At 38.9% G+C, this 24,771-nt stretch overlaps 1 protein-coding gene across 2 annotated transcripts in view; it reads right to left on the bottom strand.

Moving 5' to 3' along the window:
- LOC114031479 (sorting nexin-9) overlaps positions 1 to 24,771 on the bottom strand; it is a 131,230-nt gene that overhangs the window by 9,382 nt on the left and 97,077 nt on the right. For both annotated transcript variants that reach the window (XM_027846563.1, XM_027846564.1), the window contains exons 10-14: positions 20,246 to 20,376; positions 15,955 to 16,058; positions 12,543 to 12,646; positions 6,755 to 6,832; positions 118 to 194 (exon numbers count right to left, since the gene is read on the bottom strand). In XM_027846563.1, the coding sequence (XP_027702364.1) occupies positions 118 to 194; positions 6,755 to 6,832; positions 12,543 to 12,646; positions 15,955 to 16,058; positions 20,246 to 20,376 (494 nt within the window). The remainder of the gene's footprint in view (positions 1 to 117; positions 195 to 6,754; positions 6,833 to 12,542; positions 12,647 to 15,954; positions 16,059 to 20,245; positions 20,377 to 24,771) is intronic.

The following is a 24,771-nucleotide window of genomic DNA, read 5'->3' as shown; positions in this document are numbered from 1 at the left end:
TGACTATCTGGACAAGGAGAAGAAAACTTCCTCTTGTAAGCCAAACACCAGGGAAGCACGTTCTATGTCTCCTTTTCAACTAGAATTATGCAGAGATGTGAACAGCCACACTCATACCTGCTCTGCCACAAGATTTGCAATTTCTTCATAAGTTTTTCCTGCTTCTGTTATTGCATCATTGAGGTCTGTTTCACCTGAAAATACAATTGCATTTACTTCAATGACATATCGGGACTAAAAAAAACAGTAGAACTGGGAGAGAATAAAGGATTCTGAGCTCCACTGTCACGACTGTGTTAGACATTTGCATATGTAAATAGAAGAGAATCAGAGCAAAGAGCTTGATGTTAGTGACTTCCATCTTGGCTGGAAAGCGTAAGAGCCTAATTAAAATGGGAGCCCAAGTATCATATGAAAAATACTTGTAACCTGAATGAGTTAAACTATGTAATGCACACAGACAACACAATACACTTCATAATTAATGTTTGAGGCACTTTTATGACATAGAACAGTGTCACACATATATTAGCTATTTAATAACAACTGAATAGTAATTATGAACATAGATAAGAGTTAATATTGAGGCAGCAGGCAATGGAACAGTGTCTCTCACAGGAAGTTGTGAAATTATCAAAGTGGCAGTGACTCTGGAGTTTGCTGTGATTCATCAGCACAGCAATCTGATGGTGACCATGTTACTAGTAATAGCAGAGTAAACTTTTCTCTCTAGTCTCCATCTATTAGCTGGCCTGCTTTCCACTTGTCTCCTCTTCCTTTCTTACCATATGCAAATCTTTTTATCCCTATTCAAGTACCTTTCTCTTCTCTCTATCCAAGTGACCTTCCTATCCTTACACCCAACTTCATTGTCCAGTTCTCACCATACACTGGATGCGCTCTCCTCCTTGGAATGTTGACCACTCAGTCCCCTCTACGCAAAAGTTATCTTCAACCCACCTTCACCTCAGATCCTAGGGCTCAGTGTTCCTGTCCCTCTGAACTGTGCCACTCACACCCCTTGGATGAACAGGGAAGTCACTAACTATAATCCTCTCAGTAAAATGGTGGAACATTGAACCATATTATCTTCCCTACTGACACATCCATTAGACCTGTGGGCATTGCCATCCGACTGGCAGCTAAACCCTCCTATATGTATTATATCCTCTTATTGGAATGTGAGTTTGAGATCAGGGACAGATTGTTTTGCATTTTTATTTGTGCCCCCCAAGGCTCATGACAGAGTAAGCACTCAATAAATGCTTTTTTCATTCATTCATTCCCATAAACCCTGTGCAAATCTTCACAAAGCCTAAGAGTAGGAAGGAACATCAGAGGGTATTTAGTCCAACCTGTAATTGAATAAGAGTACCCTTATGCTGAGAATATTGCAATGTGAAAATATCTAGTGACAGGGAACCCACTACCTTTTGGTCAGTAAGTCCACTGAGCTTTGTTTTGGAGCTAACGCTGATAAGATTTTTGCTCACGCTAAACCTAAGTCTTCTTCTTTAGAATTTCCACTCTTGTTTCTAGTGTGTGAAGGTGATTTTTTTCAACTCACATGTAAAACTTCACATTTATCTTCATTAAATTCTACCTTACTGTATCTGGAGAATGACATGGACAGATCTGGGAACTAACTAAATATAGAAAGAGTTTGAGGGGCAGCTAGGTGGTGCAGTGGATAGAGTACTGGCCCTGAAGTCAGGAGGACCTGAGTTCAAATCCGGCCTCGGACCAAACACTTGACACTAGCTGTGTGACCCTGGGCAAGTCACTTAACCCCAACTGCCGAGAAGGGGATGCAAGTGAAGGGTCAAGAATAACCTCTAGGTTAATGCATTGTTGGTGGAGTTGTGAAATGATCCAACCATTTTGGAGAGCAATTTGGAACTATGCCCAAAGAACTATAAAAATGTGCATACCCTTTGACCCAGCCAATAGCACTTCTAGGGCTATATCCCAAAGAGATCATACAAATGGGAAAAGGACCCACATGTACAAAAATATTTATACCAGCTCTTTTTGTGGTGGCAGGGAATTGGAGGTTGAGGGGATACCCATCAATTGGGGAATGGCTGAGCAGGTTGTGGTATGTGAATGTAATGGAATACTGTTGTGCTATAAGAAATGATGAATAGGCTGACTTCAGAAAAACCAGAAAAGACCTGTATGGTCTGATGCTGAGTGAAGTGAGCAGAACCAAGAGAACAACTTGCACAATAACAGCCACGTTGTGCTATGACTAATACTGATAAACTTAACCCTTCCCAGCAATACAAGGATCTAAGACATCTCCAAAGGCTTTGTGATGGAAAATGCTATCCACATCCAAAGAAAGAACTATGGAAGCTGAATTGCTTTTTTTTTTCTCTTCTGTTGAGTTTTGTTTCTTCTTTCTGATGGTTCCTCCTATTGGTTTTAATTTTTACTTACAACATCACTAATGTGAAAATATGTTTAATAGGAATGTAAATGTATAGCCTATATCAGATTGTGTGCTGTCTTGAGGAGGGTGGTGGGGAGGAAGGGGGGGAGGGATTTGGGGCATATGGAGGTGATTATCGATAAATCAAAATAAATTAATAAAAATTAAAAAAAAAAAAAAGAATAACCTCTAGTTTGTGTTCCTGGTTGCTAAGATGGTGGTACTAGCAAAAGAGATAGGGAAATCTGGAAGAGGAATGGGTTTCAGAAAGAAGATAATGAGTTCTCTTTGGGACAGATTGAGTTTGAGATGCCTACAGAATGAAGAGGTTAAGCAAATTGGATATATTAGAAGAGGCAGTGTGGTATGCTGGTTAGAATGCTTGACTTGGAATTTAGGAAGACCTGGATCCATACACACCCTGCCTTTTTAACAGTTACTAGCTGTGTGACCACACTCAATGATCTCCAAGGTCCCTTCCAATTCTAAATGTATGATTCTCATTCTCATTCATTCTCTCTGTCACAATCTGTCTCTCTGTGTCACACACACACACACACACACACACACACACACACACACACACACACCCCTACCTCTCTCTATATCTAAGTCATTGATAAGAATGTTGACTAGCCCAGGACCAACTACACTACAGCTATATGCCCAAGCTGAACACTGCCATCAAGGATTACTTTTAGGGTTCCAAAAACTTAACTGTACTATCCTCTAGCTCATACCCCTCCATCCTCTCCACCAGCATGGCATGAAAGACTTTGTTAAATGCTTTCCTAAAATCTACGTATAGACCGTCTACCTCTGAATTGCTAGCCTATAATGTCACATTGTCAGAAAAAAAAAAAAAGGAAAGAGATCAGTCTGTCATAACCTGTTCTTGAAAAAGTCATGCTTGCTTTTAGTAATCCCAACTTCTTTTTCTTAATGCCTACAGGTTATATTTCAAAAAAGGTGTTCTAGAATTTTTCCAGGATAAAAGTCAGGCTCACAGTTATATAGTTTGCAGGCTCCACTTCTCTCCCTTTTCTAAAAACTGGGACTGCATTGACCCTTCCTTCTCCAGGTTTTTGATGCCTTTCATATTCTTCAACATTTCCCAAACATTACCAATGCTGGCTAAGCGATCCTAGTTCTCAGTTCTTTCAGCATCCTAGAATATAGTTTATCCTGGATAGGTGACAAACTCACTGAGGGCAGCCAGATGCTGTCCTGCCAGATTCTTCAGTTTCTACTCCCTGCTAATCATATTTTCATCTCTTCCTCCCAATCATATTTTCATCTCTTCCTCCCAGTATAAATTGTTCTCTTTGGGAAATAAAACAGCAAAATACCATTCTTAAGCTCTCTTTGATTCTTTTCTTGCCTTCAAAACACACACACACACACACACACACACACACACACACCCCCCTAATCATCTAATTCCTCCCTTCTGTTTAGATTGTCTATAGTAACGGTTCTAAACCTTTTCGTGTGAGTCACAGACTACTTTGGCAGTCTGGTGAAAAATATGGGCCTCCTTTCTCAAAATAATGTTTTTAAATGCATGAACATGTTAGAAACAAAGAAAGCCAATGATAGTGAAATATAATTATTTAAATAAAATTTTAAAAAGGTCTAGGACCCTAAGGTTAAGAACTCCTTGTCTATATTATCCTTTCCTAACAGTATCACTTTGTGGCCTGTGTTTGCTATTTGTTAAATAAATTAAAATTCATTCTCCCCACCCCTAACAGCGGGAACAGAAACCTTAGCAGCCCATAGAAGTACATGAAGATAACTGAAGATCTGTAGTAAGGAGGGATCCCTTACAATTTCCTGCCAAATTCAATTGAACAAAGACAAAAATGTAACAGTCCACACCCTCAAAGAGCTTACGTTCTACTGGAAGGAGGGAAGGGATTCAATATTTGCACTGTTAATTAAGTTTAAGGTGGAAGGAAGAGAACCCTAATGACCAGGGCATACAGAAAAGGTTTCCCAAGGTAGGTGGCACCTCAGTTGAGCCTTAAAAGAAATGGAGATTTAATTTAAGAGGAACAGGTGAGGAGGTGAGTGGAGCAGGCATCACACATTCAGCCTGTGTCAAAGGCAAAGAAGTGCTAAGTCTGGAGAACCGCAAGCATGCCAGTCACTTGGAGATAGGGAGGGGAGATATGATTAGATTTCTGCTCGAGGATCATCTTTGTTTGCTCCTATCTGTGTCAGGCCACGGCAGGAATGTGCTGACAGTTAAAGACGATGCCACCCCATTATCTGAGATAAATAATTTCCTGTCCACATTTTTTCCTTAACTCTTCCAGAGATAAAGGTTCGCCTTCCAAAAGCCCCTTCTCTTGCTCTCCTTTCGCCATTGCCATTATCAGCATACATTCCCTGAAGGAAGGGGCTAAAGAGGATATCTAAGCCAGCACTTTTGTTTTCTAGATGTAGGACCTTGGGCTTGAGAGCCACACGTCCAACATCAAGTGGTAAGGCAAAATCAGGAGACAAGGCCAAGTCACTGGACTCCAAAACCCCTCCTCTTCCTGTTAGAGCTGGCTGTCTCACCTTAGAGCCTGGGACGGAAACACAAAAACACTGCCTGAATGTAACTGAATTTTGGTAGGTCCTAATAGATAGAGATTAAAATCCGTAAGCCCAGCTTAGCAGTTCCTATGAATCACTTTTTAAACGTTCAGAAATCTGATAGAGCTAGACAATAGAAAGAAAATTCCAGCTTATTATTTATACTGGACATTCATGTATTTAAACACCAATTTTTAGGCAGCATGGTATACTGGCTAAGGAGCTAACCTGGAAATTCAGTAAGACTTGGTTCACCCGTGGCTATGTGACCTGGCAAGTCACTAAGCCTCTCTCAGTGGCCTTGGCAACTCTAGACTACACATTACAGAGGAGGTGCCAATCCATATAGGTAAAGGACATTCCTCACTGGGAGTTCACCATCATGATAAAATCATGGGTTGAGGAACAAAACAAGTCTGCTCTATAGCATAAAATGAGAAGAGACAAAATGAACTATGCAGTCAAAAGCAGTAACTTATTCGCAGAGACAAGGCACTAGGAGCTTCAAGAACAACTATGTCAAATGACACTGTCTCAACAATTCAGATGAGACTTTCACTTATGGAACAAGATGGACAGAATGCCGAGAGAGAGAAGGAGACTTAAGGCAATATGGATCCAATACTTGGGGCATTTTGCTTAGAGTGACTATACGGATAAAAAAATAAGACTTTTATTCTAAGAGTTCAGCGAATAAATGGACTCAAGAGTAAGATACGTTCAGTATCAAGGACTTTGTTCTTTTGATACTGAGTCTCCTCCCTTATCTTGCTCATAACTCAGAACTCTTGGGCTCAAGCAATCCACCAGCCTCAGTCTCCCTCAGTAGCAAAGATTACAGCTGTGTTCCTCCATGCCAAGTGCCATGGACTTAATTCCAAAAAACACTGAAGAGGTGGACCCAGGAACAACTAAAGGAAAGTAAGCTAGCAGGAGGAACACAAATTATGCTCCCTTTCAAACGTTTCTCCTCCCTCCAATCTTTCATCATGTAGATTCTCAAAGTCTCTACTTTTCATACAACTCAATGAAATAGAATGTTGATATTTTCAAGGATTCTTACTGTGACATCTTAACCAGTTTAAGTCCTAGTCACAAAGATGTTCAAGGATGAGATTCTTGTTCACTTTCCAGATCCTGTGGAAAGTTCTGTAACAAAGGTGCTAGGCTTTGGACAAGCAAGTGAAGACTTGCTGGAGATACTATAGTAGGGGTTTCTGGTTCATAGACTAAATGAGTGGAGAAGGGAAGAGCTTTTAATCCAGGTCACTTTCCCAGAACATGGAGCCTACTTTGATCTGAGGTGTGCCTATCATAGCTACCAAATGATCTGAGCTTAGGAGGTGGGTATGCAGATGCTCCACGCATGGGTATCCACTCAGGTGCCCTGTCAACACCCAATTCAAAGAGTGGTAGGTTAGAAGCTTGCACAGCAGATATGTGTGTGTGTGTATATGTGTATGTGTATGTGTGTGTACACACAACACATTAGGAGTTTTGAGGGACAAAAGTAGGTGTGATTGTACTACAGCCCATTAATTGCCTATCAGGAAGAGGGTGGGACATGATCTATTTTCCTACCCCATGACTGGCTGATCATAAACTCCTTGGGGCTAGACCAGAGCTTCCACTTTGGAGAACATTGGATTAGATGATGGTCTGAGGTCCTTCCAATTCAGAATTCTATGATACCACATATGGCCCAGTCTATGTGCAAATAAATTAAAGATGTACCTTGGTAGCCACTGGAACTGAATACAGTTGCTAAACACTGCAAGGCTTTTCCTATCTTCTGATATTCCTTGGGCAATGCTAAGAAAAGAAATAATGATTACTTAATCTGAGGATAAAAAGTTATCCCAACTATGATCTACATTCATCAAAGTTACTTATGTCAGTCAATACCATTACCCACATCTTTATTGTATTTTCACTTTTTTTTTTGATAATTCTTTCACTCTTTCACTACTCCATTTACCTATGAAGAAAAAAACATATGGGTTGCTATTTGTATTTTAACATTGCCACTGCATGGCAGATCAATTGCTGGGAAGGCATAAGGAATGCATTATGGTGCACTAAGTCATGTAGTTCAGTAGAAAGGCAATGGACAAGAACAGCTGCAAGAATTTACACAGCTTTTGAGGGTTTGCAAAGCATCTTAAATATCTTTTCTGATTTGGGCCCGAGTAAGATCATTAAACCACAACTTCTCACTCCCCAGTCGTGTGACCTTGAACAGGCCACCTCACCTAATGAAGTGTGAATGGCTAGTTCACACAGTGGATAGGGTGCTGGGTTTGGAGTCAGGAAGACCTTTTTTAAATCCTGGCTCTGATACTTATTAGCTGGGTAACCTGGGCAAGTCACTTAACCTTCAGGGCCTCAGTTTCTGGAAAACGAGGGAGGCCTGTGAGGTCCCTGCCAGCACCAAATCCATGATTCTATGACCTTTTGGGGACTTGATTTTTTGTCTGTAAACTGAGTAAGTCAGACTCACTGATCTCCATGGTATTTTCCTGCTCTTAAACTCCTATCCTATGATTCCATAGACTTGAAAATTCAAAATCCCTTCAAATTTGATAGATTTCAAAGAACAATGCAAAACAATTTCTAAATAATGGATTCTTTTTCATCTATCTGTATACTTCCCCAGTTGATCTCTTGCCTTAAGAAAGAAAAAAAAACATTATTCACATTTGAAAATTAATACTTGATAATAGCTAGCCAGCATTAGGAGGCTCACATAAATGAGTGAATGCTGGGCCTGGAGTCAGGAAGACCTGAGTTCAAATCTGGTCTCACACACTTACAAGCTGTGTGACCCTGGGCAAGTCACTTAATCTGTTTGCCTTAATCCCCTGGAGGAGGAAATGGCAAATCACTCCAGTACCTTTGCCAAGAAATCTCCATGGACAATATTGGCATGCTAAAGTCTATCGGGTCACGAAGAGTCAGTCAGACATGACTGAATAAGAACAACAAAAGCTAGCATAGCATTTCACTATAATTTTACCCTGGGAATTTGCTCTCATTATCTCCATTTTATAGGTTAGAAAACTGAGGCAGACAGACAGTAAATGACTTGTCCAGCTAGTAAGCGTCTGAAGCTGGATATGAACTCAAGGCTTCCTAAATCTAGAGCCAGAACTCTATCTTATGGGCCTACTCTAACATAATTAAATTCCTTCCAGAAGAATTTGACTAAGATGTGTAGACTGCAGCAATCAGGGGATCTGGGCTGCAACTAAATAAATTTGATTAGATGCATGGCATTTTCTTTTTCAGACTTTGGTTCTACCATCTGGAACTGAGCATGATATTTGCTGTGTGTTTCACAGGCACGGCGTGGCTTCAGTGTGGGTCTTCTTTATTTCTTTAAGATACAAGCTTATTAGGGTGCCATACCTATATACGTATACATTCTATACACCAACTCTGGCAAATTAAATGGTGAATAAAAGAAGGAAATGGTAAATAAAACTGCTACCCCCCCACTCTTTTACCATTCACCAAATCTAATATAATCATTCACATACTATACTTTTTTTTTTTTGGAGGATGAGAGGGACAGACGAGTGTTTGAAGGACAAATTAGGATTCCATAGTTTCACTGGCCCTTTGAGGTCACTCCCTAAGCAATCAGAGTTGGCCAATCCAAGTACAGGGTGTCCCAAAAGTCTTAGTGCAGTTTTAAGCTTTCATAGCCTTAGGATACCCTTTATTTCCTTTACAAGAACAAAGAATTCTGCCCAGGCAAGTGGGGGTGGAGGGGGTAGAGGAGAGAAGGAGCAAAGCGTGAGTGTACAAGATAACTTGGAGAAGTGGTAGGTAAGAGGGTGCTATTCTGCCTCCAGTCTCTCTCTTTCCACTTCATTTGTGTGTGTGTGTGTGTGTGTGTGTGTGTCTGTCTGTGTGTGTGTGTGTGTGTATGTGCATGTGTGTCTTGACTATTTCACCACTAAGAAAATTCTCAGAATCCCCCTATATCCACAGATCCTGCTGCCAGCAGACTGTGATGGGTGACTCACAGACCTTTTGTTTTTGGATTCATTTTGGGGGTGAGGGAATGCTAGGGCTGGCTGAGAACTGAACCCTACTACTTTCCATCAGCTATGCAACCCTAGCCAAGTCAACTAATCTCTCTGAGCCTCAGCTTCCTCATCTGTAAATTGGGGTTACTTGTACTACCTGTCTCACAAAGGATATGCTTTTATAGTTCAGGAAACTGTGGGTGTACTGCCATATAGCATTTCTTGTATTTTTTTTTTAATAAAAATATTTTCTTTTTGTCTACAAGAGTTATTTATTATGGCCAAAAGCACGGATTTTTTTTTTAGATTGAACAGTTGCTGACATGACTTTTCAGACTTAATTTCTGTATTCAGAATATATCATCAGTTCTCTTTGCCATGGGACAGAAGCAAAGCTGTCATTACTTCTGACAGATGTCCCTCAGGCAAGGGCAGCTGGCTTGTCAGCAAATCCTAAGTGATTTTTCTTTCTGATAAAATGTGACTATTTATAAGTGCCTTGAAAAAGCAGTAAGTACATCATAAATGCAATGTGTTACCTCTTTTCAATATTTTAAAAAAAGATCTCAATTGTGCCACTACTTTTACAACAGATTTATCCATCAGTCAGTCAGAAAACATTTAATAAGTGCCTACTATGTGCCAGGCACTGTGCTTAGAGTATACAAATATGAAAAAGATAGTTCCTACCCTCAAGGAGCTTACAGTCTAATGGGGGAAGAACACAAAAGGAAGATGAAAAAAGTGGGAGTGGGGGCTTATTGATTTCTAACTTGTTAACTAATCTATAACATTCCACCCTTAGTGTCTAATTTTTTTTTTTTTTAACACTTCTCTGATTCATCTTAGTTTTGGAAAAACCCCACTTACTCTGATTCACCTGAGTTTCAGGAAAAAACCTAACTACTCTGATTCATCTTAGTTTTGGAAAAAACCCATTTCTTTTAATAAAAACAAAGATGACCCAACTTGGTCTTGTGTTGAGTACCAAAGTAACAAGAAATTATCCATATAATCTTCCGGTTAAGAATACAACCAGTATTTCTTTGTAATACATGCCTTTGTGTATTATTGGAAGGATATAAAACGATGCCTATACTAGCCGTACTGCTCCAGAAATCAGTAGCATCAGTCTCCTACACTGGAAAACTGCATTTCCAGGTTCACCTTTAAGCCTTAGGAGGCCCATGTCAATAGGTCAGCCTAGATATGGCAGAGGAAGGTCAATTCTGCTCCGAGGGGGGCCAAGCTAATGGTCTGATCTGGTTGCTGCTGTTCCCAGCTTTGCGGGAGCTGACAAGGGCTCATTTTCGATGGGGTGACTTGCATGTAAATTTAGGTCTGAGACAGCAATTATACTACATGGTCATTATTACCGCAGCTGCCTATTTTCTCACTACTCTTCCCCTCCTTGAACCACTTCCTCTGGCTGTGAGAAAGAAGGGACATTTTGCCTCTCCAGTTTCTTCTAAAATTGTGCTCATATTTTTCTACTTTATATGCAAAGTGCCATAGTAGGAGCTATATAAGTGCTAGCTATTATTATTATTATTAGAAGTAATTTGACTTTTTCAGGCTATTTCTAGAAATTGCAGGAATGGAGCCAAGCACATGCATGGCATCTTAGAGACTGAGGTGAAAAAAGTACAGTGTATACTCTCTCATCTATTGAAAAATCACTTGATTTAAAAAAAAAAAAAGCACACTACAAAAAAATCCATGTGGTAAAGGAGATTAATTCCCATCGATGGAAACAGAAAAACTAACTGAAACTCTCAGTTTCCCAAGTAAAAGTTGGAGAATGGGGTATTCTGATTAAATTTTGGCAGACAGGGTATGGTCATGATAGATAAGAAGCATTTGTTTTTTAAAGAAATGCAGGATATTAAGAATCCATTTACTATCCTTAACTTAATTATATATCTCTTTAGTGGTTCAGAATTTCAAAATGTCTGAGAGTATCAGCTATCATTGTACTATAACTATGGTACCAGATAATAGAGAGTTCCCCTCATAGAATGTGGAATAGCTTTTCAGGGTATTTGGTATATAGGCAAAACTTCTTCAGTGTTTTGTGTTAATCAAAAGAAAAAAAAAAGTACGCAATGCAACAATTACTCTTCAGAAGGGCATCAGAGGGGGCAGTTAGGAGGTGCAGAGGATAGAGCACTGGAGTCAGGAGGATCTGAGTTCAAATTAGGCCTCAGACACATAATACTTACTAGCTGTGTGACTCTGGGCAAGTCACTTAACCCCAAACTCCTCATCCCCCCCCCCCAAAAAAAGCAAACAGAAGATTTTGGGGGCAGCTAGGTGGTGCAGTGGATAGTGCTCCGGCCCTGGTGTCAGAAGGACCTGAGTTCAAATGTGATCTCAGAAACTTGATACTTACTAGCTGTGTGGCCCTGGGCAAGTCACTTAAACCCAACTGCCTCACCAAAAAGCAAAACAAAAAAAACTCAGAAGAGCATCAGAGATCTAAAATGTCTCTGTCTATGCCATCCAAAGTTGGAGTAAGTAATTTTTAAGTCTTCTGGCCATCCTCAGCAAATCCTATGGAATTGTGTAAAGAGTCAAGGTGAACAAGCATTTATTGTGTTTACTCTATTCCAGGCACTGTGCTAAGCTCCGGGGATACAAAGAAAGGCAAAAAACTCCAGTCTCCGCTCTCAAGGAGCACACAGTCCAATGTGTTAAAGACGAGTAACAAGAATAGATACCTGACACATAAAAAGCCTTTTTTGGGGGAAGGAGGAAATTGAGGTTAAGCGACCTGCCCAGAGTCAAACAGCGAGTGTCTGAAGGTGGATTTGAACTCGGGTCCTCTTGGCTCTAAGGCTGCCGTTCTATTCACTGTGCCACTTCGCTGCCTATAAACTGCTTTAAATTTTACAAAGCGCTTTATATACATTATCTCATTTGGACCTCAAAGCAAGCCTGTGAGACAGCAACTCTATGTACCACCATTCCGATTTTACACTCATGGAGAACGAACGGTTTTAGCATTACCGACCACAATTTAACTATGTGCTGCTGTGGAAGGCTCTAAGCTGTCTAAAAATAAACAACAACAACAACTTCAAGGTTTGCAAAGCAGTTTCGGGAAGGGAATAAGCATTTATGTAGCACCTACTGTATGCCCGGCACTGTGCTAAACACTTTTGCAGACATCTCATTTGATTTACAAACATTATCTCATTTTGGTCTCACAACAACCCTGGGACATAGGTGCTATTATCATCCCCATTTTGCAGATGAGGAAACCAAGGTAGCCAGAGTAACACAGCTAGCAAATGCATGAGGCAGGCTTTGAATTCAGGTCTTTGTGACTCCAGGTTATTCAATGCACTATCATTTCAAACTTTACCTACTCGAGTTGACTTACCTAATTTTCTTCTGGGGCCACTGAGTTCATTAATGTGGCAAAAATTCAAACAAACAATAACAACAACAAACAAGGGTCAACAAACGCCTGAAGTGAGACTTACGTCCTGTACACCGCTTCCAGTGTTCCTGTCCCACGGTCAGCAGCTCCTTGACACCATCATCCATGGCCTTGGTAAACTTACCAACAGCTTCGCATTTCTGTTCTCTGCAAAGCAAAGACAACCACCCACCGACTGATTAGATGAGGATGCTCCTTGGTGGATGAGGACTGTGTTTAAACAATGACTGACAGATCCGGCCTCAGACACTTGACATTCGCTAGCTGTGTGACCCTGGGCAAGTCACTTAACCCCACTGCCTAGCCAAAAAAACAAAAACAAAAAAAGAACCCCCCAAACAATGACTGACACCTGCCAACTGTGCCAAATAGCTGGATATACTAGTGGAAAACAGCCACTAACATTCTGTTTGGGTTCTATCAGCCTCTCCCTATAGAGAATGAATATTTTTCACCCATGATCCATTTTTCCCCCCAAAGCCCAGAGTCCCCTCTCAATTATTCGGTATAGTAGCTGAGACAGACCAACAAAACATATATACCAGTCATTTATTCAATGCATTTATCAAAATTCTTTAACTGCTCATTCTAGTAGTAACTTACTAATATGTAAATCCCTACTAAATAAACTATCTACTGTTTGCAGATGTAGTTGCTGGTGAACTTATAAACTGTTTGCCGAATTATATGACAGAAATATCGCAGAATCAGAATACTTGTTTCTTAAAGTGGTCAAGAGAAGAACCTAAACACTTTCAATGAAGTGGGGTAAGCGATACCATAATCTAGAATCATCCTCAGAAGTGGAAAAAAATTGAGTTATTTTCTGTCCTCTGTGGAAATGCAGCAGAGTAGGGAATGAGTAGACATTGGGAGGAGGGGACCAATCCACAAAGCCGATGACCCAACCCAAATGATGAGAATTTGGCTGTCCATCATCTGTGCCTCCTGATGTACCAAGCCCAGATATAGTCATCTCCAAATTGGACCGGATAGGAGTTCAGACAAGATTATACGCACTCCACTCTTCAGCATGATGTAGCAAGAAATTAATGCTCAAATATTTGTGAGTTTAGCAATGCATATACAATGGTTTTTAGAGGATGACGTCAATCTGGGATTTGATCCATTCACCCATGTGACCGTACCTTAGCCATTTTTGCGTTTTGCATTCCCTATCTGAAAATGAGAGTAGTGGCTACCTCTCCCCATGCTGCTTCTGAAGAAGCCAGAAAGATTAACAAGATACATTAATTCTGGGCCACTTCCAAAAAAGTCCCATGTAAATTTAAGGCACATTAAAAAACCAAGCAGTGTTTACCACTCAAGCTTACATGGCATAAAGTACATTATCACTACTTTAATACTGAATACAAGCCCTCACTTCACAAAAGGCACACAGAATTTCTGCTTTAATGGCATAAAGAAAACATTTAGGTTAAATTTCCAAAGAGGCCTGCACATGTAGCTCCCTTAGCCAAATCATAATATTCCCACTTTTTATTTAAATCTTCTTCTTTCCATCATTATCTAGAAATCTGATAACCAAGGTTAGCCAAAGGTAAATGGTTTATTGATTCTTTAAGATGAAATTCTATGAAATCTCAACATGCCCCCATCTGTCACAACTGTAAATGAAGCATCTCTGGTGGCTGTCAGAAGAAAGCAATTCTGAATAGACCACTCACTGTCCCCCGAGAGTTTGACACCCAAGACTCTAAGATTTCTTTGCTTCTTTCACAAACAAAAGAACTATTTCTTAAGTCCTAATCACAGTGTCTACAAAGTAGACAGATAGTGCTGGACACTGGAGTCAGGAAAACCCGAGTTCAAATCCAGGCATGGGCACTTACTGGCTCTGTGACCCTGAGCAAGTCACTTAACCTTGGTTTGCCTCAGTTTCCTCATCTGTAAAATAGGGATAATAACTACACCTACCTCCCAGAGTCGGTTGTGGGGATCAAATGTGATAATATTTGTAAAGCACTATGCAAACCTGAATTCACTATATAAATTGCTAGCTAACATTATTTCCTATAGGAGATAAGGTATTTTTAACAAGCTCTTACAAAGCACGTAGGCGGGGAAAAAGAGCTTCAGGGTTGCTTCTTTCAAGGCAAATATGCCAACAGGTTTTTTGTCCTGGTGAAGATAAAGTGGCTGTCTGTTGGTTCCACACTGCTTTATCATTTTAATAATCCTTTTATGAAACAGCTGTTAAACACTGTGCCAATCATCAAAGCATCAAACTTTAAAGGAGAAAATGAAACCAAGATGGGCCTGTGAGTTATGGTGACAAATCAGGGTGGGAGCAAAGTTGGCTTTTCTTTTTCTAGTTAGATTTACCATGTTTAGTTCATAGGGGATCATAAGATTTTAGAGCTGGACGAGACATCACAATATTACCACCACTACCTCGCCTGATAACTAGTTTGTATATAGAGTCTTAAGGTTTTCAAACTGTTTACATTATTTTGTTTGTTTCTGAGTCAATTGGGGTTAAGTGACTTGCCCAGGGTCACATAGCTAGTAAGTGTCTGAAGCTGCATTTGAACTCAGGTCTTCCTGACTCCAGGCCAGGTGCTTTATCTACTTCACCACCTAGCTGCCCCTGTTTACATATACTATTTCATTTGATTCATTTAGTCCAATCTCCCCTTTTTATACATAAGGAAACTGAGACCCCTATGTGGCCTCTGTAAGTGCAGAGCTGTAAAGGAACCTGGAGGCAGTGGTGTGTTGGTAAATGTTTAACACTTGGCTACTCAAAAAAAAAAACAAACAAAAAAAACCACACTTTTAAATTTAATTTGTATTATTAACATTTTTCTCCATCACTTAAATGCTCCATCATTGTAAATTCTAGACCTGAAGCTGGAGTGTTTTTGTACTTGTGAGCTAAGAAGAGATTTTACATTTTTAAAGACAATAAAAATTTACAGGTTTACAAATTTACAAAATAAAACTTTCATTTACATTCTTAACTCACTGGCTGGTTGAGCAGTTTGCTGACCTCTGGTCTACAGAAACAAAAGATAAGGAGAGAGAACACTGCATTTGGAGTCTGAAGACTGGGCCTTGACATTCCTCAGCACCATCATCATTACTGGATTTAGAATGAAAATGGGAGGATGGCATGGGACATATGGGTCCCAGTTTCCTTATGTGTTTAAAAAAAAAAAAAAGAAAGAAACTGGATTAAATGGATCAAATGAGATAATACATGTACAAGTGATGTGCATTTCTTAAAGAGCTATATAAATGTCAGCTATGATGATGTCCCTTCTAACTCTGATTAAACATAACTCCATTCCTAACCCATTTCACAGAGGCTATTCATCCAGTTTGAATTCAGGTCATTATCAACTTGGTCTAGATTGCCATCCCGTGGGAGGTTTAAAAAAAAAAAAAAAAAAAGCAGACCAAGAGATGGAAACCAAGATAACATGGCTTACATTTCTATCAAGTCCAGGTCTGGGGCTTCTGGCTCCATGGTTGAAAATATCATAACACCCACCAGCTCGTCTTTTTCAGCCTTCCTCTTCCCAGTTTTCCATTCCTAGAAATAAGAACATTATAATGTAAAGGAGTGAGTACAAAGAATTTTTCCCTTTTGTCCCAGGGCATCCATTCAGCCACCAGCAGTAACAGCAGAAGAGGGATGGAGATTTGTCCACTCTGGACCTTTAGCCTCTTAACTGAAAAGTAACAGCCTCTCTATTTGCACAGCGGTAACATTCCTTCTAATTTAAATTATAATCTGATCTAAAATAATATAGAGTATATTACAAAAACAGGTACCTTCTAAGCAGCATGGCACAGTGTAGGGTGCTTGACTTGGGAATTGGGAAGACTCGGATTTAAATCCTGCTTATGACACTTATATGATCTCCTCCATGAACCTTTCCCTCATCTCCCCAACCTAAAGTGATCTTTCCTTTCATCAAACTCTTAAAATATTTTCTTTGTTTCTCTTTAATGCACTTTCACTTTACTTATTTTCTCTGGGTACGTATTTTATCCCAGATAGTTAGATTACAGATCATCCTACGCATCTTGGCAACAATGGAACCTTACTCATTTTTGTATGAGGCAGCTAGATGGCATAGTGGATAGAGCCCTGGGCCTGGAGTCAGGCAAGACCTGAGTTTAAATACACCTTCAGACACTTATTAGCTGTCTGATCATGGACAAGTCACTTAACCGCTGTCTGCCTCAGGTTTCCTCATCTGTAAAATGGAAATAATAGCACCGATATTCCGCTGCTATTGATGAGGATAATGAGGATAAAATGAGATAATATTTGCAAAGCATTCTGCAAATCTTAGAGGATTATATCAACATCTACTTATCATTACTAAGGGCTTAGAACTGTTTCTTACATGTTAATAGGTATTTCATAAACTCAACAGAACGCAATTCTTTTTTTTTTTTTTAAATTGAGTTAATGTACTGGTATGTAGACATGGTATATCGGGATTTCAACAAGACAAATGACAAAATCTCTTTTTCAAAAATCACTTTTGTAGAAAAGATGGGGAAATATGGGCCAGGTGATGGTTGCAATGTATATTTCTAGATGGTTGAGTTGCTTTACCTAAATACTAATTAATTAATGATTAATGAATGAATACTAAGGTGAGGTGGGGTGGGGGGGTATCCAGTGCTCAGCTACAAGGTTGTTTATAGTTCTAACACTCTTAGTAGTTGTTTTTATTCAGTCATTTCTAACTTTGTGACCCAATTTGGGGTTTTCTTGGCAGAGATACTGGAGTGGTTTGCCATTTCCTTCTCTAGTTCATTTTACAGATGAGGAAACTGAGGCAGACAGGATTAAGTGACTTGCCCAGAGCTACACAGCTAGTAAGTTTCTGAGGCCAGATTTGAACTCAGGAAGATGAGTCTTCTTGACTCCCTCCCGGCTGGGCACTCTACCAACTGTGCCACCTAGCTACCCAATTTAGTAGCTGACATCTTATTAAACTAGAAGGTGACAAAGCTGAGACAGTTCTTATGTTGGAAGATAGAATTGGGATCCAAAATCATCTTGAGAGGCTCAAAGAGTAGACAAGAAATCCCTAATGAATCTCAGAGCTGTTCAAAGCTGAGATGTGAGAGGCTGAGCTCTCCGTCCCTGGAAGTTCAAGCTGAGATGGGATACATGCTTTTCAGAGATGTTGCAGAAAAGAGTCCTGCAAGGGGGCAACCTCTAACATCCCCTTTAATTCTATCATCTTATACTTCAAGCATCTGTAATTTTGTCCAGGTTGGGAAATTCTGACAAATATACAGGTCAGAATTCTCTGTGATAGCTGATAAATTCTAACCTCTGGACCATGAGGCAATCAAAGCTGAAGTGACTTAGAAAGTGAGACACCCAAAGGTCACATCTGAATTCAGGTCCCATTCCCAAGTCCGGTGCTCCATTCACATATACCACACCGCGTACACCACACTGCCTACCCCTCCATAAGGTCCCTTCCAGTTCTAAATATAGATTCTACATGACATGACTATAAAACTATGAGATCAATTTTTACAAGCCACACGAGAAAATCATCACACTGCTTTAAGTAGACCATTAAGATTTCCTACAGCAATCTTGCAGGCAGCACTCATAGTATGTAAATACACAAACAAGTGTGAAGGACCCCATTGTTTTCTCATTTCCTCACAGCATGCACACACACATAAACCAGTGAGAGAAGATAGAATATTTAATTTGGCTTCATAATTATGTTTTGTAATCAAGTGTTCACCTAACAAGAAATGCTTCTTAAGAAGTCAGCTAGGATACTGGAGCCAAAACAAAGACTCAAGGAGGGTTGCTGCTATTGAAATTTCTGCAATTGTATTCTAAAAAGGCTAAAGTAATTGGATTCATTTTATAGGATTTATGTACTTCATCTGTATTTTGCTGCTTCTGATATAAATCATACTTTTTCTTCTTTGTAAGACGTTCACTGATGCCTTTTTTTTTAAATATTGATCAACCCCACTGCCCACAACCTCTGTACCTGGAACTGACCTCTCCCTTCCAGCAAAAGAAAAAAAAAAGAGTTGAGAAAAACCAACTGATAATGTCCATTTCTGAAAACCCACACAATATTCTGTTTTTGCATAAGTTCTCTGTTCTCTGGGACTAAGACTGTTATCACAAATACCCAAGAGTACAGCTTTCCTTTTAGTGGTTTTAAAATCTGCACTATTCTAAGTAAAATGCACAGCAATGGGTATATTTTTATTTTGGCTATGCTTTTTTCAATACCCATCAGTTAAGACAAATCTCATGTTTCTCTGAATTCCTCATTTTTGTCATTTATTATTACAAAATAATATTCCCCTACTGGATAAAATGGATGGTCTTACTATCTACTGTAGGGATGATTGCCTAAGTACTGCCATCTGCCCTGTAGCTAGACCCTTCTATATGCATTACATCTCCCTAATAGAAGGTGAAATCCTTGAAAGCAAAGATTGTTTTGTTTTTCTATTTGTTTCCCCTAAACAAGCACAGTGCTTGGAAATACAAGAAATGCTTAAAAAGATTTTTTTTATTTCTTCATTGTATCATATGCCAGTTTAGCTATTCCTCAGTCAGTGAGCAATCATTTTATTTCCAGTTCTTTACTACCATAGCAGTGTTGCCTGATTATATTTATATAAAATGTATATTTTATTTATAATAGTGTAAACTTCAAAGTCCACTTAAAAAAAGCTAACCTCTTGAGTAATTACAATGACCAGTCCTGGTTATTAATAATATAGCTATCTATATCTCTCACACACATTAAATATCATGTTATTACTGACATATTATGCTATATGTATCATGTGATCTCTCCATGTAGCTAGCTATACAAGAGAACACTTTCTGTCTTTGATCCGCCTGAGATAAATGACCATTAGTGGGATTTCTAGGTCAAAGGGTATGAAAAAGGCAATACTTGTTTTGTTTTTAGAACACATTGGACGCTTCCCAAGAAGAAAGAAATATCAATATCTTAAGTTTCACTCCAAGAATGCTTTAAAACTTTCCTTAGAGGAAAAACCATTTCTAAAACTGATAGTAATATATTACGAGCAATTGATCTCTTCCCCTTTTTCTTTTTTTTTTTTTTGGCTAGGCAACAGGGCTAAGTGACTTGCCGAGGCCCACACAGGTAGTGCTATGTGTCTGAGGCCAGATTTGAACTCAAGTTCTCCTGATTCCAGGGCCACCTAGCTGCCCCCTGATCTCTTGCTCTTAATAAAGGATAGGTGGCCACTAACAAAGATGGTTGTCCACTGGGGGCACAGAGACCAACACACATTTTCTGTTTACCACAGAAGTCAAGCGTTGTACCAAAATGTCATAAATCTATTTTCTCTTCTATTTAATTTTATCATTAAGATAAGAAGGTTGGAAGTTACCGTATGATGTCATCTAATCCATTCCCTTGACTTTACAACCTAAGAATATCCAAAAGTGTTAAGGACCTAGCTTATGTTTAAAAACCCCTTGGGAGACACTAATCTTGCATTTCTTTCTGTTCTATGGCAAAGGGAGAAGTCCGTTCTATGACATCTAATTCCTCCCTCCTGCTACAGCTTCATGTGGATTTCTTCCTGTGTTTTAAAGAATAATCAGGAGACCAGTTCCCACGTTGCTCTCAATAAAAGCAAATACTAAAACTCTGATTTTCTGGTTGCTGTTGAAATTGGCTGTTCAATATCTGAAAGACCGTTTATAAAGTCATTTCCTACCTTTTCATCCCGGAAATTCAAGAATTGCTGGAAAACTTCACTTTCTGAGATGACAGGATGACGACACATTCTAGTCATCCATGCCTGCAGTCTTTCCATTCGCATCTTTATAAATTCTTCTTCAAAGCGACCTAGAAGAGTCACATTAGGATAAATAATGCAGTTTTGCCCCAAGGCATTGTTAGTTATTAGCAACAATGGAAAGGCCCTTTATGTAGCTGGTTAATAAAAAGCAAAAACTATTTATTAGAAGAGAAAAACAACCCACCCCCATGTGAACTTCTGGCTAGCCTAAAACACAAACTACTAGTTGAGTACTGAAAGCCCATCCTGGAGGAAGAATGAGAAAGGCTCTTTTTTGAATTTTTGAAAATGGAACGCATTTGCTGACACTAATGCATTCAGTAACACAATATGCCACCTTGTTGTATCTGACAGAATCAATAATCACAGCCTGAGTGCTATTTTCTTGAAGGACCTCCAAAGCACTCAGCTACCTCGGACTCAACTGTAATTGAATCTAATGGAGCTTGCCACTAACATTATGCCAGTTCCTGGGTAAAAGTAAGTAACAGAACATAACTTCTCTGCCTCTCTCTCTCTCTGTGTCCCTCACTCTCACACATACACAAAGAAGTAATAAATACAAGGTTACAGGAGCAGAAAACAAATTTAAAACAGAATTCAGCAAGCTATTCTTACAATTTGCACCAAATTTTTATATTTGTAGAAATCAACCTGTCAAAAATGCTGCATATGATCATTTTCTATAAACACAAGAATTGTGTAAATACCACAGGAACCAATGCAGAAATGCACCATTTTTCTCCTTTTGCTTTATAGAAATTGCCTTGAAAACTAAAAATCCTGGGAAATACTTCCTTAGATTGTGTGGATGAAGACTCCAAAACAGAGTGCTTAAAAAGGATGCCTTCTTGCCTATAAATGTAGGTACAATTCAGGATACCTCAATATTCAAAAGCTTAAGAGACAACTGTAAAGCAAGGTCAATCAGCCAAAAAAGCAACGGACTGGGGGGCAGCTCGGTGGCGCAGTGGATAGAGCACTGGCCCTGAAGTCAGGAGGACCTGAGTTCAAAAATCAGGCCTCAGACCAAACACTTGACACTTACTAGCTGTGTGACCCTGGGTAAGTCACTTAACCCCAACTGCCTTAAAAAAAAAAATGTGGGGAGGGGGGAAAGCAATGGACTGAGGGAATGATGAAATTTTTTGTAGTATCAAAAGGAAAACTGTGTGAAAATCAAGAGCTAAATTGTTTTTGACTATTTCAACAAAAGACAGAAATCCACATAGAACTGAAATGTCTGCCACTACATTATACACAAGTGAATATTATTTGGTTGTGAGAGGCTGAAGAGGTAGGAACTTAAGTGGTTAATAACAAGTTTATCTGTAGGTTATTATATACACTGAGGCTTTGCTAGCAACCGACACCATGATTTTGGACAGTTCTATGCTCAAGTTTTCTAAAGAAGAAATTCAGTATTGATTCTTATGGATTCTTTACAACCTGACTTCTTCTTGGGCTCTTTCCTCAATGGCAAAATGAAATGGCTGGATTTAGATGATTTTCAATAACACTTGTAGTAGCATTGTTTTTTGTGAAGCTCAAATGAGATAATGAATGTAAAATGACCTCAAAGCTCTTTATAAATAATTTCAGCTATTATTTACTAAAGTCCCCTTTACCTATTAAACTCTTTGTGACTCAATGATTTAATATCAATTGGAGGAAAAAATATCATGCAATGTTCATTTTTACTCCAAATCCTTCACTATGTCTATGTAATTTTTTCTTCTTGTTGTCAAGAATAAGAAAGAATTGTTAGAAATGGAATTTTCAGTGGCTACAATTCATTTAACTACACATTAAATGAATTTTTCTTGGGCATTCTGAACTTATTAAAAGTGGGTATTATATATAAATAAGAAGACTAAGCAAGTATAACATTAAAACTTCTCCCCCCAAGTGATAACTACTTAATTCCATTAACATCCTTTTATCTACAGAAATAAAAACAAAATAGCAGCTTGGAATTTTGCTTTGAAAATATAGCTCAAATCATCTTTTTAAAAATATGGCACCTTGGAGGCAGCTAGGTGACAGAGTGGATAGAGCACTGGCCCTGGAGTCAGGAGGACCTGAGTTCAAATCCAGCTTCAGACACATAACACTCACTAGCTGTGTGGCCCTGGGCAAGTCACTTACCCCCAATTACCCTCACCAAAAACAAAACAAAAAAAACATGGCACCTTAAGATTCTTTGACTTCAAGAGGGTTCCTTATAGATGTAAGATGGCCCTTACGTTCATGCCACCGGATTATAATGACTTACACACTTAATTACAGCAGTGTCTATGGACCTCCCTTTAGTAGCCTGCACACAATATTTTATGACATCCTTCATCTCTGGGGGAAGAGGTCTCAAAAAATAGTGCCAGGTCAGTGTAAACCTCACAAAACCAAATTAAAACTGCTTAAATAAAAGGGAAGCAATACCGTTTTCTTAAAGGTTTTAAATAATCAACTTTAGAGTTCAACATGGAGTCATGTTGTACCAATTTCCACATTAGGAAGGAAAGCACTAAAGAAACAGTCCATTTACCTAATCACGAGCAGTAGATTAATGTCCATTTTCTACCAAAAATTACCCAGAACTCATTTTCCTGGCAGAATAAGTATGTCTCAACTATGACCTAACTCTTTGTCCAGTAGCATTTTAAAATAAGACTTACAGAGTTCATCAAAAGGTAACTTCCATTTCCCCTATTTTCAAAGAATCTCATTTAATCATCTCATAAAACAAATGAATACTTGGCACAACCAAGGAACAAAAATGCCTCATTCATAATATCTCATAAAGAACTCAATCACAAAACAAGCAAAAAAAAAATTAATTCAGATTAATCAGTTGAATTCTTCATGGATTAATTCTGAAGTGTACAGAAATGCCACTTCATCATCTCCTTGCCACTCACTGTGTGTGCTGAATGTTTAAGTGATGAGAGTATTTTCATATAATATAATGATGCTAGGGGGATTCTGGGCAGGAGGCTAACAGGGGAGGAGGGGGAAGAGAAAGTCACTTCCGGGCTTTTCAGTGTCCTCGGCATGTATCCCGGTCAGTGAATCAATGCTCATCTTTCTTCAGACAGAGGGGCTGTTGCTTTCAAGTGGCACACTGCTGGCTGGCTGGCTGCCTGCCCTTAAAAAAAACCACTGAGTCACAGCATTGGGAGGGTTGGGATGGAGGAACCCGCCCTGCTTTAAAAATATCATTCACTATACATGAAATAACTGTTCTACATTAAGTATTTGATTCCTGATAAAGCCAGAATTACGTTTCAAAGGAATTCAAACAAATGTGTATATAAAAATGAAATTAACTTAAGAGAATGAAGGAATACATAAACTAGCTTTGATTGGGGGAAAAAAAGGCTTTATTTGTGTTCAGATTAAAATAATTAGACTGAAAAGAAGCTAAAATGTGTTCTTCAAAGTGGAGCACAACTATTACCATTTTAGAGAGAGCCATAGTTTTCTACTGAAGTGAATTCTTGACTAGTTGAAAAACTGTTTTTATATAAGAGTAATTAGAACGCTTTTCATGGCTTTCTGCACCTTGTTAATGAAAGGAATATTGGAGAATCACTATTATAATTACATTTGTTACACTATTGTATTTTACATTGTTTTATATTTCAGAAACATTTATGTTATGTGAAAAGACACCATAAAACCATTTAAAGAAACATAGTCTTTATAAAATTAAAGACATAATTTTTAAAATTTAAAGAATATTTTTCTTTTTTGAGATACTGGTCTCCCTTCCAATCCCCTCCACCCTCACCCTCCCCTTCTCTTTTGGTGAGAGGCAATCTAGTGTTGTGGAAAGACAAGAAGACTTAGAGCCATGGCATTGAGATTCAAATCTAGACTCTTCACAGTTAGTACTGTGTGACCACAGATGAGTCACCTGATTTCTCTAGGCCTCAGTTTCCTCATCTGTAAAATGGAGTAATCAATTATTGCCCTATATACCTTATTAGGTGGTTAGAAAAAAGGGCTCTGTAAAACCTTAAAACCCTCTGTAAATATGAACTGATTTTATTATTTCCTTCCTTTTTTAAGGGAGATAGCAACAGTAACACATAATAAAAGCTAGAGAATTATAAGAACAATTTCATATACATATTAACATTAAGCTCACCCACTAGCCTCTGCATCTTTAAGATATGGTTATACTTTTGTTTCACTAAAACTCCTTGAAGGCCCCTGAGAAAGATCAGGAGGGCCTCAGAGTTTCCAGCAGGCTTTAAAATAATAATAGTAATAATAAATGATAATAATGATAGACTTCCCACTAAGAATTTCTTCCAAATTACATACTCTGCTCCTCCAGGCAACTTCCACTACTACTATTTCACAAGAGTAGGGAAAAGCCAAATGGTATCTCTATTTGGAATAATTATAAAAGTATTAGTAAGATAACAAGAACAACG

This window comes from Vombatus ursinus, unplaced genomic scaffold (assembly GCF_900497805.2).
Source record: "Vombatus ursinus unplaced genomic scaffold, bare-nosed wombat genome assembly UNPS02015175.1, whole genome shotgun sequence".
Classification (NCBI taxonomy): domain Eukaryota; kingdom Metazoa; phylum Chordata; class Mammalia; order Diprotodontia; family Vombatidae; genus Vombatus; species Vombatus ursinus.
The sequence above is the reverse complement of the archived record's forward strand: the minus strand, read 5'-3'. Positions and strand labels throughout refer to the sequence as shown.